Source organism: Pelophylax lessonae, assembly GCF_965119305.1.
Source record: "Pelophylax lessonae genome assembly, chromosome: 12".
NCBI lineage: Eukaryota > Metazoa > Chordata > Amphibia > Anura > Ranidae > Pelophylax > Pelophylax lessonae.
The window spans coordinates 155291154-155305827 of record NC_138779.1 but is presented as its reverse complement, the minus strand read 5'-3'; the positions used below and the strand labels follow the sequence as shown (position 1 = coordinate 155305827).

At 41.4% G+C, this 14674-nt stretch overlaps 1 protein-coding gene across 1 annotated transcript in view; it reads left to right on the top strand.

Moving 5' to 3' along the window:
• Positions 1–13859, top strand: part of LOC309568931 (uncharacterized protein) — a gene marked incomplete at both ends in the record, with an annotated part of 42701 nt that extends 28842 nt beyond the window's left edge. The window contains one exon of the mRNA XM_082274700.1: positions 13845–13859. Coding sequence (XP_082130826.1) covers positions 13845–13859 — 15 coding nt within the window. The remainder of the gene's footprint in view (positions 1–13844) is intronic.
• Between the last annotated feature and the right edge of the window lie 815 nt (positions 13860–14674).

Here is a 14674-nt window from a genome sequence, read left to right as displayed (position 1 = left end):
GTTCAACATTGCGTAATGCATTTCTTTTCGTCTGTGGTTACATACTGAGCATGCATTGTCTTCCACAGGGCCCCCCATAGATCCCCATTTAAAACTTGGCCCCCCCATAGATCCCCATTTAAAACTTGGCCCCCCACATAGATCCCCATTTAAAACTTGGCCCCCCCACATAGATCCCCATTTAAAACTGGCCCCCCCCCAAAGATCCCCTTAAAACTTGGCCCCCCCCATAGATCCCCTTAAAACATGGCCCCCCCACATAGATCCCCATTTAAAACTTGCCCCCCCCACATAGATCCCCATTTAAAACTTGGCCCCCCCACATAGATCCCCATTTAAAACTTGCCCCCCCCCCAAAGATCCCCTTAAAACTTGCCCCCCCCATAGATCCCCTTAAAACATGGCCCCCCCACATAGATCCCCATTTAAAACTTGGCCCCCCCACATAGATCCCCTTAAAACATGGCCCCCCCACATAGATCCCCATTTAAAACTTGGCCCCCCCACATAGATCCCCTTAAAACTTGGCCCCCCCCCATAGATCCCCTTAAAACATGGCCCCCCCACATAGATCCCCATTTAAAACTTGGCCCCCTCACATAGATCCCCTTAAAACATGCCCCCCCCATAGGAGAATATATACACATACCTTTCTTTTTGCGCTCTTGAGTTGTGAATCCACTCCAGTCCTCATACAGGCTTGCACAAATTTCTTCCCACCCTCTTTTCTTCATAGCGTTGTTTTTGTACTCTGCAGTACGGCTGTCCCATATATATGGCCTGGAACGGACAAGCCTGATCAGCTCCTCATTGTCGATCCCAACACGTTTGGGTGCCATGTTTGTTGATGAAGATGTTTGTGGATGTCACATGCAGGCTCGGGACAGGAAATAGGGGGGTGTAGCTGTCGGGACAAACTATACACATATTCGCACATATCTGAACTGTACATGCGAGTTCAGAGCGATTTACATTGATGTCTATGGAGACTAAATTCGCAACGCAGCACTGTAAACTCGCACAAGACCCTTTTTTTCATCGCATCACATTCGCATCTAGATCGCAACGCATAGATGTGAACGACCGTCACGAATGCAATGTATTTTTTAAGTGCATGCGATTGGAGACTTTTTAGAACGCAACGCATTCGCAGTACAAGCGCATCAGTGTGAACCGGCACTGAAAGAGAAAGCTGCCAGCACTCTGAGTCAAGATACACACTCCAAATAGATAATAGAAAAGCAGTGCAGCACTATAAAAAATCCAAAAAATGATAATTGATATATAAACAAAAATATTAAATATAAATGCATACAAACAATTAACTGTTGAACAAAAAATGAAATACAGTCATAAAATCGTAAGTATAGAAAAACATTGGATAAAAGAAACATGTCCATAGGAGCAGATGCACAGAAAAAAGTCTTTCTCCTAGCTCTATGTAAGAAAACATCACAGGTGAAGGGGGAGTAAACCAGAGAGGTGACCCAAAATGATCCTGCTCCATGCCCAATGTGAGTAAAGGCCCCTACACACGTGCAGATTGTCGGCCGAAAGCTTCGGCCGACGACCGATCTGCCGATTGTAGGCTTGTTAGTATGATGCTTCCGACAGCCGACAGCGCACTTTCGGCCGAACAGAATCTGTCGTGCAAGCATGAAAATTTTTGTATGCCGACACCAGAACGGCCGATTGTTCGCCAGTCAGTACAGATTTCGGCCGACAGACAGCAGATTTTCAAGACTGGGCATGCTCAGAAAAGAAAAAACACAGGGAAAGTTAACCATCACATGACATCACTTCTGCAGTCGGCTGTTGTTGGCGGACAAAATTCGTGTGCAGTCTTTTGCACTTTTCAGGGGACACGACAGCTCGGGGACAAAAGACGGCCGATCGTTCGGCCGACAATCTGCACGTGTGTACGGGGCTTAACACAAACTGCTTACCAGAGGTGAATGACCACTGAATTATACGTGGTCACCTGTCAGACAGGACACAGTGAAATAAGGTCCCCCTCAAACCATAAGAGACTTCATCCACTCAAAGTACTCCAATGATACTCAAAAAAAGCAAGAAAGCGCTTCCATAGTGCAGTATCAACAACCAATTTATTGGTAGGAATAAAAATTTGCACTTTAACCTCCCTGGTGGTATGATTATGTCAGGATTTATGTACCAAAAGCGGTACAATTTTTTGCATGGAAATTTGGCGCTATGTATTGAAGGCCTACAATTCTTAGTAAATACTTACTTAAACCTGACCAAAACAAGACTCTAGTAGATATCCCAGATGTGATAAATTTGAAACACAAACACATGAATTATAATCTAATCAATAATATAATTTTATTCAATAATGCAATGAAAAATAATGAAATTTGTCAAACAAAGAAATTCAATACACATCCTGAGTGTAAAACAGTTTGAAGCATGGAACTAGACAAAGTCCGATGTTGCAATCCGGACAATAGTACCTTGTTTCTTTTCTGACTTTTTTTTCCATTGCCATCTCTCTTGGAACAGCAAACGACGCACATCCTGGTAGGCGCTAACTTTCTTGCGGTTGGCGGTACGAAGTCTACAAAATGATGACCTGTCAGGCGTTCTGGATTGCCAACATCAACAGCGCGTCGTCCGGGTCTGTTAGCAGATACTGATGGTGTCGGGTGGTTGACAAAAATCTGCTCAGCTACCTTCCAGATAAAGTCAGAATGAACAAGAGGTATGTTAGTGTTTGCTTTATAAAGGATATAGGCGTTCCAAAGGCATTGTTCAAGGAGATGCCTGAAAATCTTTTTGTAATACTTTTTCTGTTGCTTCCGCATCGCCGGGTAAAAGGTCACTGCCTGATCGGCTTGGTCGACACCTCCCATTGTGTGATTATAGTCGTTCACGACTTGCAGCTTCAGCACATCTGTTCCGTGTTTTGTGCGAACCATGGCAGTGGAGGTGCTGTGCACGGTGCTCATGAGACACACGTCCTTTTTGTCTCGCCACCGCATTGCCATCATTTTACCCTTTTGAAAGGCAACCATCTCTCCTTTTTTTATTTTTTTCCTGCTAAACATTGATGGCATGTCACGCCGGTTTGGCCTAACAGTACCATACCCATCAGTTTTGTTTAGGAGCAAAACCTCATAAAGAGATGTGTAAAAATTGTCCATTGTCACGCAATATCCCTGGTTCAACAGCAGTGAAAGGACAGAGGATGTGGCCATCCCATAGCCGCTGTACCTGGGATTGAACTTGGTACCTTTCCCGATGTAAATGATAGCATTCCAGATATATCCGGTGGACGATTCACAGAGCATATAAAATTTGATGCCAAACCGCGCTCTTTTGGATGCAATAAACTGTATCCAGCTCAGGCGTCCCTTGTAGGCCATCAGACTTTTGTCCACACTGACATCCCTTTCTGGCACATAGGTCCGCTGGAAGTTGGCGACAATCATTTGGCACACCTCCCAGATTTTTTTGAGTTTGGGCGCAGGATGCATGGCCTCATCAAACTCTTCGTGGTTGGCGAAGCGTAAATTCTTCATGATGAGTGAAAAACGATATTCGGACATCACTGTGCCAAAAAATGGAGTGGCCAGCATCTTATTGGTGGTCCAATACCATTTCTGGAGCGGTTTCGCCACCACCCCCTGAAGGATGATGAGTCCCAGAAACTGCCAGATGTCCTCTTTAGTGACCGATTCCCATTTTCTGGATCTGGAAAATCTGGCACGCAGCGTAGCGGATTGCTGCTCATGGTAGCGGTTGGTTTCTGTGACGATTTTTAAAATTACCTCCTCAGTAAGAAATAATTTCAGGTACGCCAGAGGGTTGTCACTCTCCACATCAACCTTCATCCCAGGAGATCCAGTGAATCGGAATCTCGGGGGCGCTGCCTGGTCCGCAACGCTGTTTAGAGGGCACCAAGTGCACACATCGCTTAGGTCAGGTGCGTGATCATCTGCGTTGTCACTTTCTGGATCAGTGTCGGTGTCAGAGTCAGATGACAAATCTCCCCACGACTCACTGTCGCTCTGTTCTGCGAGCAGCTCCGGGTCGCTGCCGCTGTCGCTGTTGCAGTCGCTCAGCTGATCCAAAAGCGCATTTGTAGGACAGCGCTTTTTTGATGCCATTTTCAAAGGGTTTTATTTGTCACAAATGACAATGGCAAGGGGCACTGAAAGGGCACTGTGTCTGATACTAAGGTGATACAGTGTAATCCTCTCAGATTACACTGTATCACCTCCTTTTTATGTGTTTGTGTTTTGTGCAACTTTTGAATTTCCCTCCCAGTTCCACTCCCATGCACCATTGCTGCTGCAGGGAACTGTACCAGGAAGTCATCAGAGCGACGGACAAGCAGGGATCTCGGCGGCGATCACAGCAATGGGAGATCATCGCTGGATCGCCAGGAGAACGTAAGGAACCCCGCTGCATGCTCTGCACATGATCTACCCCAAGCGTGACTCGTGGATACCGATCCTAGCATGAAAAAACCACCCCGAGTCACGCTCGGGGTTACCGCTAAGGGGGTTAAAGATTCTGAGGTTTAAATCAGCATAAAAACACAATCCAAACATATGGCAGAGATTTGCAGCATTCCTACGTGCTTCCCTCTGGGCTCACTCAAACATCGACCAATCAGAATTAAATCCTGTGATGACCTCACCATCGTAGGCCCCAACCTATGCGTTTCATCACAAAGAACATCGTCTGGGGATAGGCCGAGGTGATGTGTCATCACGTATGTCGACTATTTATAAGACAGCGGTGCCATCTTAACTACTTGCTGCTGTCTGCCCAAAATACATAACATTAGTAGAGAAACTTTCAAAGGCCTGCATAGGAACAAAGGAACACCATCTAGTGGAATAACATAAAAACACATGCAATGGTAATATACAAAGAAAATACAGTGCCTTGCAAAAGTATTCGGCCCCCTTGAACTTTGCGACCTTTTGCCACATTTCAGGCTTCAAACATAAAGATATAAATTTGTAATTTTTTGTGAAGAATCAACAACAAGTGGGACACAATCATGAAGTGGAACGAAATTTATTGGATATCTCAAACTTTGTTAACAAATAAAAAACTGAAAAATTGGGCGTGCAAAATTATTCAGCCCCTTTACTTTCAGTGCAGCAAACTCTCTCCAGAATTTTAGTGAGGATCTCTGAATGATCCAATGTTGACCTAAATGACTAATGATGATAAATAGAATCCACCTGTGTGTAATCAAGTCTCCGTATAAATGCTCCTGCACTGTGATAGTCTCAGAGGTCCGTTTAAAGCGCAGAGAGCATCATGAAGAACAAGGAACACACCAGGCAGGTCCGAGATACTGTTGTGGTGAAGTTTAAAGCTGGATTTGGATACAAAAAGATTTACCAAGCTTTAAACATCCCAAGGAGCACTGTGCAAGTGATAATATTGAAATGGAAGGAGTATCAGACCACTGCAAATCTACGAAGACCTGGTCGTCCCTCTAAACTTTCAGCTCATACAAGGAGAAGACTGATCAGAGATGCAGCCAAGAGGCCCATGATCACTTTGGATGAACTGCAGAGATCTACAGCTGAGGTAGGAGACTCTGTCCATAGGACAACAATGGAAGAGTGGCAAGAAGAGTGGCAAGAAGAAAGCCATTTCTTAAAGATATCCATAAAAAGTGTAGTTTAAAGTTTGCCACAAGCCACCTGGGAGACACACCAAACATGTGGAAGAAGGTGCTCTGGTCAGATGAAACCAAAATCAAACTTTTTGGCAACAATGCAAAACGTTATGTTTGGCGTAAAACACAGCTCATCACCCTGAACACACCATCCCCACTGTCAAACATGGTGGTGGCAGCATCATGGTTTGGGCCTGCTTTTCTTCAACAGGGGCAGGAAAGATGGTTAAAATTGATGGGAAGATGGATGGAGCCAAATACAGGACCATTCTGGAAGAAAACCTGATGGAGTCTGCAAAAGACCTGAGACTGGGACGGAGATTTGTCTTCCAACATCATGACAATGATCCAAAACATAAAGCAAAATATTCAATGGAATGGTTCACAAATAAACATATCCAGGTGTTAGAATGGCCAAGTCAAAGTCCAGACCTGAATCCAATCAAGAATCTGTGGAAAGAACTGAAAACTGCTGTTCACAAACGCTCTCCATCCAACCTCACTGAGCTCGAGCTGTTTTGCAAGGAGAAATGGGCAAAAATTTCAGTCTCTCGATGTGCAAAACTGATAGAGACATACCCCAAGCGACTTACAGCTGTAATCGCAGCAAAAGGTGGCGCTACAAAGTATTAACTTAAGGGGGCTGAATAATTTTGCACGTCCAATTTTTCCGTTTTTTATTTGTTGACAAAGTTTGAAATATCCAATAAATTTCGTTCCACTTCATGATTGTGTCCCACTTGTTGATTCTTCACAAAAAAATTACAATTTTATATCTTTATGTTTGAAGCCTGAAATGTGGCAAAAGGTCGCAAAGTTCAAGGGGGCCGAATACTTTCGCAAGGCACTGTATATAAATATAAGTTTAAAAACCTAGAGGGAAACCGAAAAAACACAAGAACATCGCAGTACAGTCTCAAGTCTCAAATCAATAAAGAAAAATAAAAACACATAAAAATAAATGAATGAAGAATATTAAAAGTAAAAGAAAAAAATCAAGCAATATTAATAAAACTATTTGTGTCCTAATCGACATTCAAGCCGAAAGAGACATAAAATGTAATGTCTCCAACTTAGAAATAGATCTAATCATATTGGTACCTCTCCAATGGGGCACAACCTTATCCAAAGCAAAAAAGGAAGTGCCCACTAGGATTAAGGATGATCGAACTTTTGAAAAGTTCGGTTCGGCCAGAACATCCGAACTTCCCGAAAGTTCGGCCCGGATTTCAGAACCCCATTGAAATCAATGGAACCCGAACTTCGGTAATCAAAAAACACAATTTTTAAGCCCTAAAACCCAATAAACGCCCCTAAAAAGTGCCCAGGGTTCTGGGTCATGCCCCATTAACTATTAATCACACAAAAAAAAGTTCTTAAAAATTGTAATTTTTGATAAAAAAGCCAATTATTGAAAAAATTAAAAAAAAAAAGAGATTTTTTTATTTTTACTTTGGATTTAGTATCTGGGGGGTCTAAAAGGTGTGCATGTGAAGTTTCAGCTCTGTAGCATGTCCAGAACCATGAAAAAAAAAGATAATTTTTCAGTAGAACAGGGATGTGGGTCGGGACCCTCCTTTAACTTTAACACCTATATGATCTTTTTTTCTGGTTCTGGACATGCTACAGAGCTGAAACTTCACAGGTACACCTTTTAGACCCCCAAGACACCAAATCACACAAAAAATCCAAAGTGAAAACCCAAAAAAATGCCAAAAAAACGCTAGCGTCCAAAAAAAAAATGCCCAGGTGTGTTTTTGCTGCCATTTTTTGGGGGTTTTTGGAGGCAGGCAAAACATCAGAACTTGTGCACAGTACCACTATACACAAGTTGAGATGTTTTTCCTGACTGCAAAGAACCCAAAAAAATGGCTGCTATTAAACCGGGAGAGAAACTAACTACCTGTCCTGAAAGAAAGTGTTCTAATACAAACAATCTTTTTTTTTTCTGGTTCTGGACATGCTACAGAGCTGAAACTTCACATGTACACCTTTTAGACCCCCCAGATACTAAATCCAAAGTAAAAATCAAAAAATCTCTTTTTTTTTTAAATTTTTTCAATAATTGGCTTTTTTTTATCAAAAATGACAATTTTTAAGAACTTTTTTTGTGTGATTTGGTGTCTGGGGGTCTAAAAGGTGTACCTGTGAAGTTTCAGCTCTGTAGCATGTCCAGAACCAGAAAAAAAAGGATTGTTTGTATTAGAACACTTTAAACACAGGTAGTTAGCTTCTCTCCCGGTTTAATAGCAGGCATTTTTTGGGGTTCTTTGCAGTCAGGAAAAACATCTGAACATGTGTATAGTGGTACTGTGCACAAGTTCTGATGTTTTGCCTGCCTCCAAAACCCCCCAAAAAATGCCAGCAAAAACACACCTGGGCATTTTTTTTTGATGCTAGCGTTTTTTTGGCATTTTTTTGGGTTCTTTTGAGGCAGGCAAAACATCTGAACATATGTATAGGGGGTATATATAGACATATATGTCTGAATATATACCCCTAGACATATATAGGTGTGATAGTAGCAGAAATATATTCCTGTAAATGATTTCATTAGCGCAAGCATTTATTTCTGCTACTATCACACCTATATATGTCTAGGGGTATATATTCAGACATATATGTGTATATATACCCCCTATACACATGTTCAGATGTCATGTCTGACATCAAACATGTCCTCAAAAAAGCACTGGCAGTGGCAGCCCCTGCAGCATAAAAAATGCTTGGCTGTTGAGAAGCCATATTCCAGTTACGAAGCTATTCAGAGAAATGATCATTTCTCTATAGCAGTCACCCTGCTATGGAAGGGTTTTGTCACCCTGCCATAGCAGTCACTGCCAGTTAACCCTACACTACACTACGGTCCCCTTACACTTAACACTTTCCCTACAGAAACTCAATTTTTGAAGCTAACTTAAGTGTAAAGAAGCACTCTAACTACACTAGATATCCCTTTCCTCACACTAAAAATAGCTAAATTACACTTTTAAAGTAAAATTAACAGAACTGCTTCCATTCTCTTCCATGTCCAGTATAACAATGCTAGGAATATGGCGGGGGCGATCTTATATACTGGGGGGGCGTATTCACTAATGATTGGTCTAGGGACCCCCTAGTCACTCCAATCACATTCCTAGCATTCTCCTGCCCCCTCAATTGGCTTTTGCTAATGAATGGTTCTGGTCCAATCACGGGCTTTTAAAGCCCATTTCCTGAAGCATTGCATTTTGGGCGGTTCTGGTTGCCGAATTCCGAATTTTTTGGGCAAAAAGTTCTAAATTCGGCCGAACCTCGAACACCCAATGTTCGGGTCAAACCAATAGTGGACCCGAACCGTTCGATCATCCCTAACTAGGATCCTATCATGATGTCTCCCATAATGTCTGGATAGATTGTGTCCCTTAAAACCTTGATTGATATTACCAACATGTTCAGATAAACTTACATGCAACGTCCGTTTAGTGCATCCAATGTACTGTTTAGAACACAGACATTGGATCATGTAAACAACAAATTTTGACGTATACCTAATAAAGGTATTGATGTCATAATTTTTTTTGTGTTTGTATTGACTGAAAGGATGTGCACCTTCTCCCCAAAAAGTTAATTTGGCAGATGTTACACTTTCTACATGGAAAAAAACATCTTTGGAGGATCAATGACATTGGGCGCAATCCTATGTCGCAAAGCTGGAGTACCCTTATATACTACAATAGGGTGATCAGGAAGAACAGGGCCAAGTACTTTGTAATTCCTGAGAATACCCCAATGTTTCCTGAGTACATTTCTGATAGAAAAATGCTGATTAGAGTAACTGGTAATCAGAGAAAATCCACTGTGCATTTGTATGTCCCACTTTTCAGATATTTATTTATAATAAATGATACCCCTGACTAAAATCTAGTGGAACCAATTGCCTTGAGAAGTCACCTAATTAGTAAATAGAGTCCACCTGTGTTATTTAATTACAGTATAAATACAGCTGTTCTGTAAAGCCCTTAGAGGCTTGTTAGAGAACCTCGGTAAACAAACAGCATCATAAAGGTCAAGAAACAACAACAGACAGATCAGGGATAAAGTTGCAGAGAAGTTTAAAGCAGGGTTAGGGTATAAAAAAAATATCCCAAGCTTTGAACTTCTCACGGAGCACTGTTCAATCCATCATCCAAAAATGAAAAGAGTATGGCACAACTGCAAACCTACCAAGACATGGCTGTCCACCTAAACTGACAGGCCGGGCAAGGAGAGCATTAATTAGAGAACCAGCCATGGTGCCTGTAGAGGAGCTGCAGAGATCCACAGCTCAGGTGGGAGAATTTGTCCACAGGACAACTATTAGTCATGCACTTCACAAATCTGGCCTTTATGGAAGGGTTGCAGGAAGAAAGCCATTGTTAAAAGTAAGCCATAAGAAATCCTGTTTGCAGTTTGCTAGAAGCTATGTGGGGGACACAGCAAACATGTGGAAGGTGCTCTGGTCAAATGAGACCAAAATTTAACTTTTTAGCCTAAAAGCAAAATGCTATGTGTGGCAGGAAACTAACACTGTACATCAGCCTGAACACACCACCCCCACCGTGAAATATGGTGGTAGCAGCATCATGTTGTGGGGATGCTTTTCTTCAGCAGGGACAGGGAAGCGGGTCAGAGTTGATGGGAACATAGATGGAGCAAAATACAGGGCAATCTTAGAAGGAAACCTGTTAGAGTCTACAAAAGACTGGATACTCAGGCAGAGGTTCACCTTCCAAGAGGACAATGACCCTAAACATTAGGGATGGGCTGAACACCCCCATGTTCAGTTCGCACCAGAACACTGCGAACGGGGGAAAACTTTGTTCCAACATTCAAACTCCATTGAAGTCTATGGGACTCGAACCTGAAAAATAAAAAATCCTCATTTTAAAGGCCTAAATGTAAGTTATTGCCCAAAAAAAGTATATGGGGGTCCGGGAACTGCCCTGGGGGACATGTAACAATGCAAAACATTTTTTTTTAAAACTATCCTTTTTACAGGAGAAGTGATTTTAATAATGCCTAAAGTGAAACAATAGAAATAAAAAATTCCTTTCAGTATCATGCTTGGGGGACCCCTAAATGTGCCTGTAAAGTGGCGCATTTGTACAATGTATGTAGCCTGCTGCAGCAACGCTGACATTTCGAAAGTAAAAAATGTAATTCAAACTTGCTTGTGGCTGTAATATATTGTTGGCTCCCAGTAATACAGATAAAAAAAATGAAAAAAAACCAGGAACGAGCCCTGCTGTTAAAAATTTGATACAAAATTCAAATCGCATGTATTTGTCATACAGGTGCAGAAAAATTGGGCCTTGTTGTTGGTAGTGCCTGAACACTAAAGCAGATAAAGTAAGCTGCGCTGAGTTATGACTGTTCCATCCCTGCTACTCAATCAGTAGAAACCATATGAATAACAGCAAACGACAGTAAGTCCTAACACAACTCAATGTGTAGACAAATAATGTCTTAGGTGATAAATAGTGATATGTGAGAGTCAATACAGTCTTAGTAGAATCCGGGACAATCTCCACTTCTTGAATGTAAGGTCAATAGGTGTATGAACTGCTTACCAGATCCTCATAAATTTGAAGGAAGATTCAAAAAAGATCTCCCGATTCCAAACCAAGACGACCATCTTGTTGGTATAGTCCTCAAACGATATAGAGATCGCGGACCAAGTGCATGTAAAAAATAATAATCCTCATAGTGTGATACTGTTTATGCACTCAAAGTATCTATTTCACCTTAAGTGCAATCATAAAGAAATTAAAAATAAACTAGAGGTGCTCAAAGGAAAGAACCTCCACCGGCAGTAAGGCTGCTTACCAGATGGAACAGGTGGTGGGGATGGACAGGTCTAGCTTGCTGGCACCTCGTTCTTGGACTAATGGAGTGGAACATACCTCCTGTCCCTCATTTATCACTACTTTCTCTAGTCAACATATGGGAATTAAGAAAATTATCCAACGCCATTGGCACATTTTAAATAACGATGTGGTATTGAATAAGGTTTTGACAGATAAACCTCGAGTTATCTTTAAGAGTACTCCAAATTTGAGAGATTTAATAGCTCCAAATGTAATTGAACCCCCTTTAAAACCACCAACTTTTCTTGAACAGCTAAAAGGGTTCTACAGATGCAATAGGTGTCAGGTTTGTCGTTTAAATTGCATTAAACAAAAGAATACCAAGAGCTTTGTCTCTACCAGTAATGGTAGAACGTTCAAAATTAACCCTTTTATTTCCTGCACGAGCACTGGGGTGGTATATCTTCTCCAGTGCTCGTGCGGGTTTCAATATATCGGAAGAACTAAACGACCTATGTTCGTTCGTTTGAACGAACATATTGCCAATATTAGAAAAGGGTTTAAAAATCATTCGGTCTCTAAACACTTTTTGTTGGCACACAATAAGGACCCTAAAAATGTTATGTTCTTGGGGATAGATAAATTCTCCCCTAAATGGCGGGGGGAACCGTTGGTCCGCGGTCTATCGAGAATGGAGATGGCCTGGATCCACAGGGTTAAAACCTACACACCTCATGGGCTCAATGTAGACACTGATGTCAATGCGTTTATTGACAACTCATGAAGCCCCTTTTTTAGATTTGCTCCTTTTAAATCTCTTTTAGTATTGTTTTAAAATTCCCTTTTTATCATGTTATAATAACTCAACCTAAAATGTATGATTAATTATATTTATATGCTATATTTATTATAAGTGGCCAAGACCTATAGTCATGGTATATATCCGGCCTATTTATTTATTTATTTATTCACAGATCAACAATGTATTTATTGGGGCTGACATTTATGTGTTTTGTGAAATCGGTCAGATACCAGATGAATATACTAAACTGATCTAAGAGAATATCCTATAGTATTCAAGGATTGTGTCAGTAGATTGTAGGTAAAACTAGCTGACAAGCCCCTTTTTAGGTATGCCTATCTGTCAATATTTGGTTTTGATTCCGAGACTGACATATAGTTTGTTGAAGTCTGACTATCAGTCTGATGATCTTATTGGTGGTAATTTCATAGATTACGTAGCCCCAATTTTGATGTAGCGCAGTTTGTAGCATGCTAACATTAAGATGGTGACTCGATCTTTGGGAATTTTTGTGTGGATACCTTTTCAAAGATGGCCACTTGTTTGCCCCCGGAAGTATTATAAAGCGTTGCCTACTGCATGGTTTATTTAGCCATGCCTTTTTTTGAAGAAAACTTCACTGATACCTTTTCAAATATGGCCGCTTGCCTGCTTCCGGAGGTCACATGGGGCGGCATCTTGCTGTCCAGTGTATTTAAGCGGTGTCGTCAGCACGCCGTCCGTACCTTGATAACGTCATATTTGACGAAACGTACGCCGGTTGCGGCGTGCTGACGTCACCTACTACGAGGGTTGAGGATGGGCAGAAGAGCCGACCGGCCGGCGGCTCACTTGATCTTTGCCTTTGTTCGTCCATTGTTTGTAAGTTGCATTCTTTTATTTTCAATAAATTGTGATGGTTTTACACTATGGGGCAATTTATTTTTTCCATATAATGTGGTGATCGACTGCCTGTTGGTGATTTCGTTTGGAGTGCATCCCCATTTGGAATCCATTCATATCATATGATGTTTGGCCATTAGACCTATTGCATCTGGCAAGCAGCTGTGATATTGGTGACGGTTCTCCTCTGTTAGAAGTGGATTTGGGATCCTTTCCCCTTTTTCTCTGCGTCAATACCTTTATCATCTGGTAAGCAGACTGGGCATTAGGGTGACGGTCTTCACTTCAATTTCTGGCTTTGCACATTTTGCTCTGGTAAGCAGCCTTACTGCCAGTGGAGGTTCTTTCCTTCGAGCACCTCTAGTTTATTTTTAATTTCTTTATGATTGCACTTAAGGTGAAATAGATACTTTGAGTGCATAAACAGTATCACACTATGAGGATTATTATTTTTTACATGCACTTGGTCCGCGATCTCTATATCGTTTGAGGACTATACCAACAAGATGGTCGTCTTGGTTTGGAATCGGGAGATCTTTTTTGAATCTTGCTTCAAATTTATGAGGATCTGGTAAGCAGTTCATACACCTATTGACCTTACATTCAAGAAGTGTAGATTGTCCCGGATTCTACTAAGACTGTATTGACTCTCACATATCACTAGGAATTTATCACCTAAGACATTATTTGTCTACACATTGAGTTGTGTTGGGACTTACTGTCGTTTGCTGTTATTCATATGGTTTCTACTGATTGAGTACCGGGGATGGAACAGTCATAACTCAGCGCAGCTTACTTTATCTGCTTTTTGTTTTTGTGTTTGTCACACTTTGAGTTGCTGCTATTAATTAGGAGCCTAGCGCGGTTATCACCTTTTGAAATATATATCTTACTGACTAATTTAACTGCTGCCGGCACACCAATAATGTCTGTCACAGACATTTTTGAATATAGATCTGCTAAGGTTGTCAATACCGATGGAGTTTTTGAGGCTTTTACAGCCAAGGATGATGACCTGGGTGGCCTTTTCATGCGTCTCAAGAATTTAATGGTCTCTGAAATCCATACACAGTGGGACATTGCATTCTTAGAGACATATGTAAAAAACACTATGGTTCCCAGGAGCCTCCGTTGGGAGGGTTGTCCCCAGCTAGGGGAAGTTGAATTGGAGGAATGGTACAAATACTTCAATGAAGCTGGGATATCATTTCTCAAATTTCTGATTGTTAGGAAGAAAGCCAAACTATCTAGGTTGGATGAGGAAGTTAAATTGGTAAAAACTAAGCTTTCCCCTTATATGGATAGCAAGGATTATAAGGCCGCTTCTGCCAACCTTTTAAAAATCCTTGAAAAAGAGGAGAAAGATCAAAAAATGAAAAAGAGGAAAAAGTACAATAGGGACCTGGTAGATTATCAGAATAGTTGTGTTTTTGAATGGCAAAAAAAGCTGTTAGAATCCACAACTGAAGAGGATAATGTCCCAATGGATGTCAC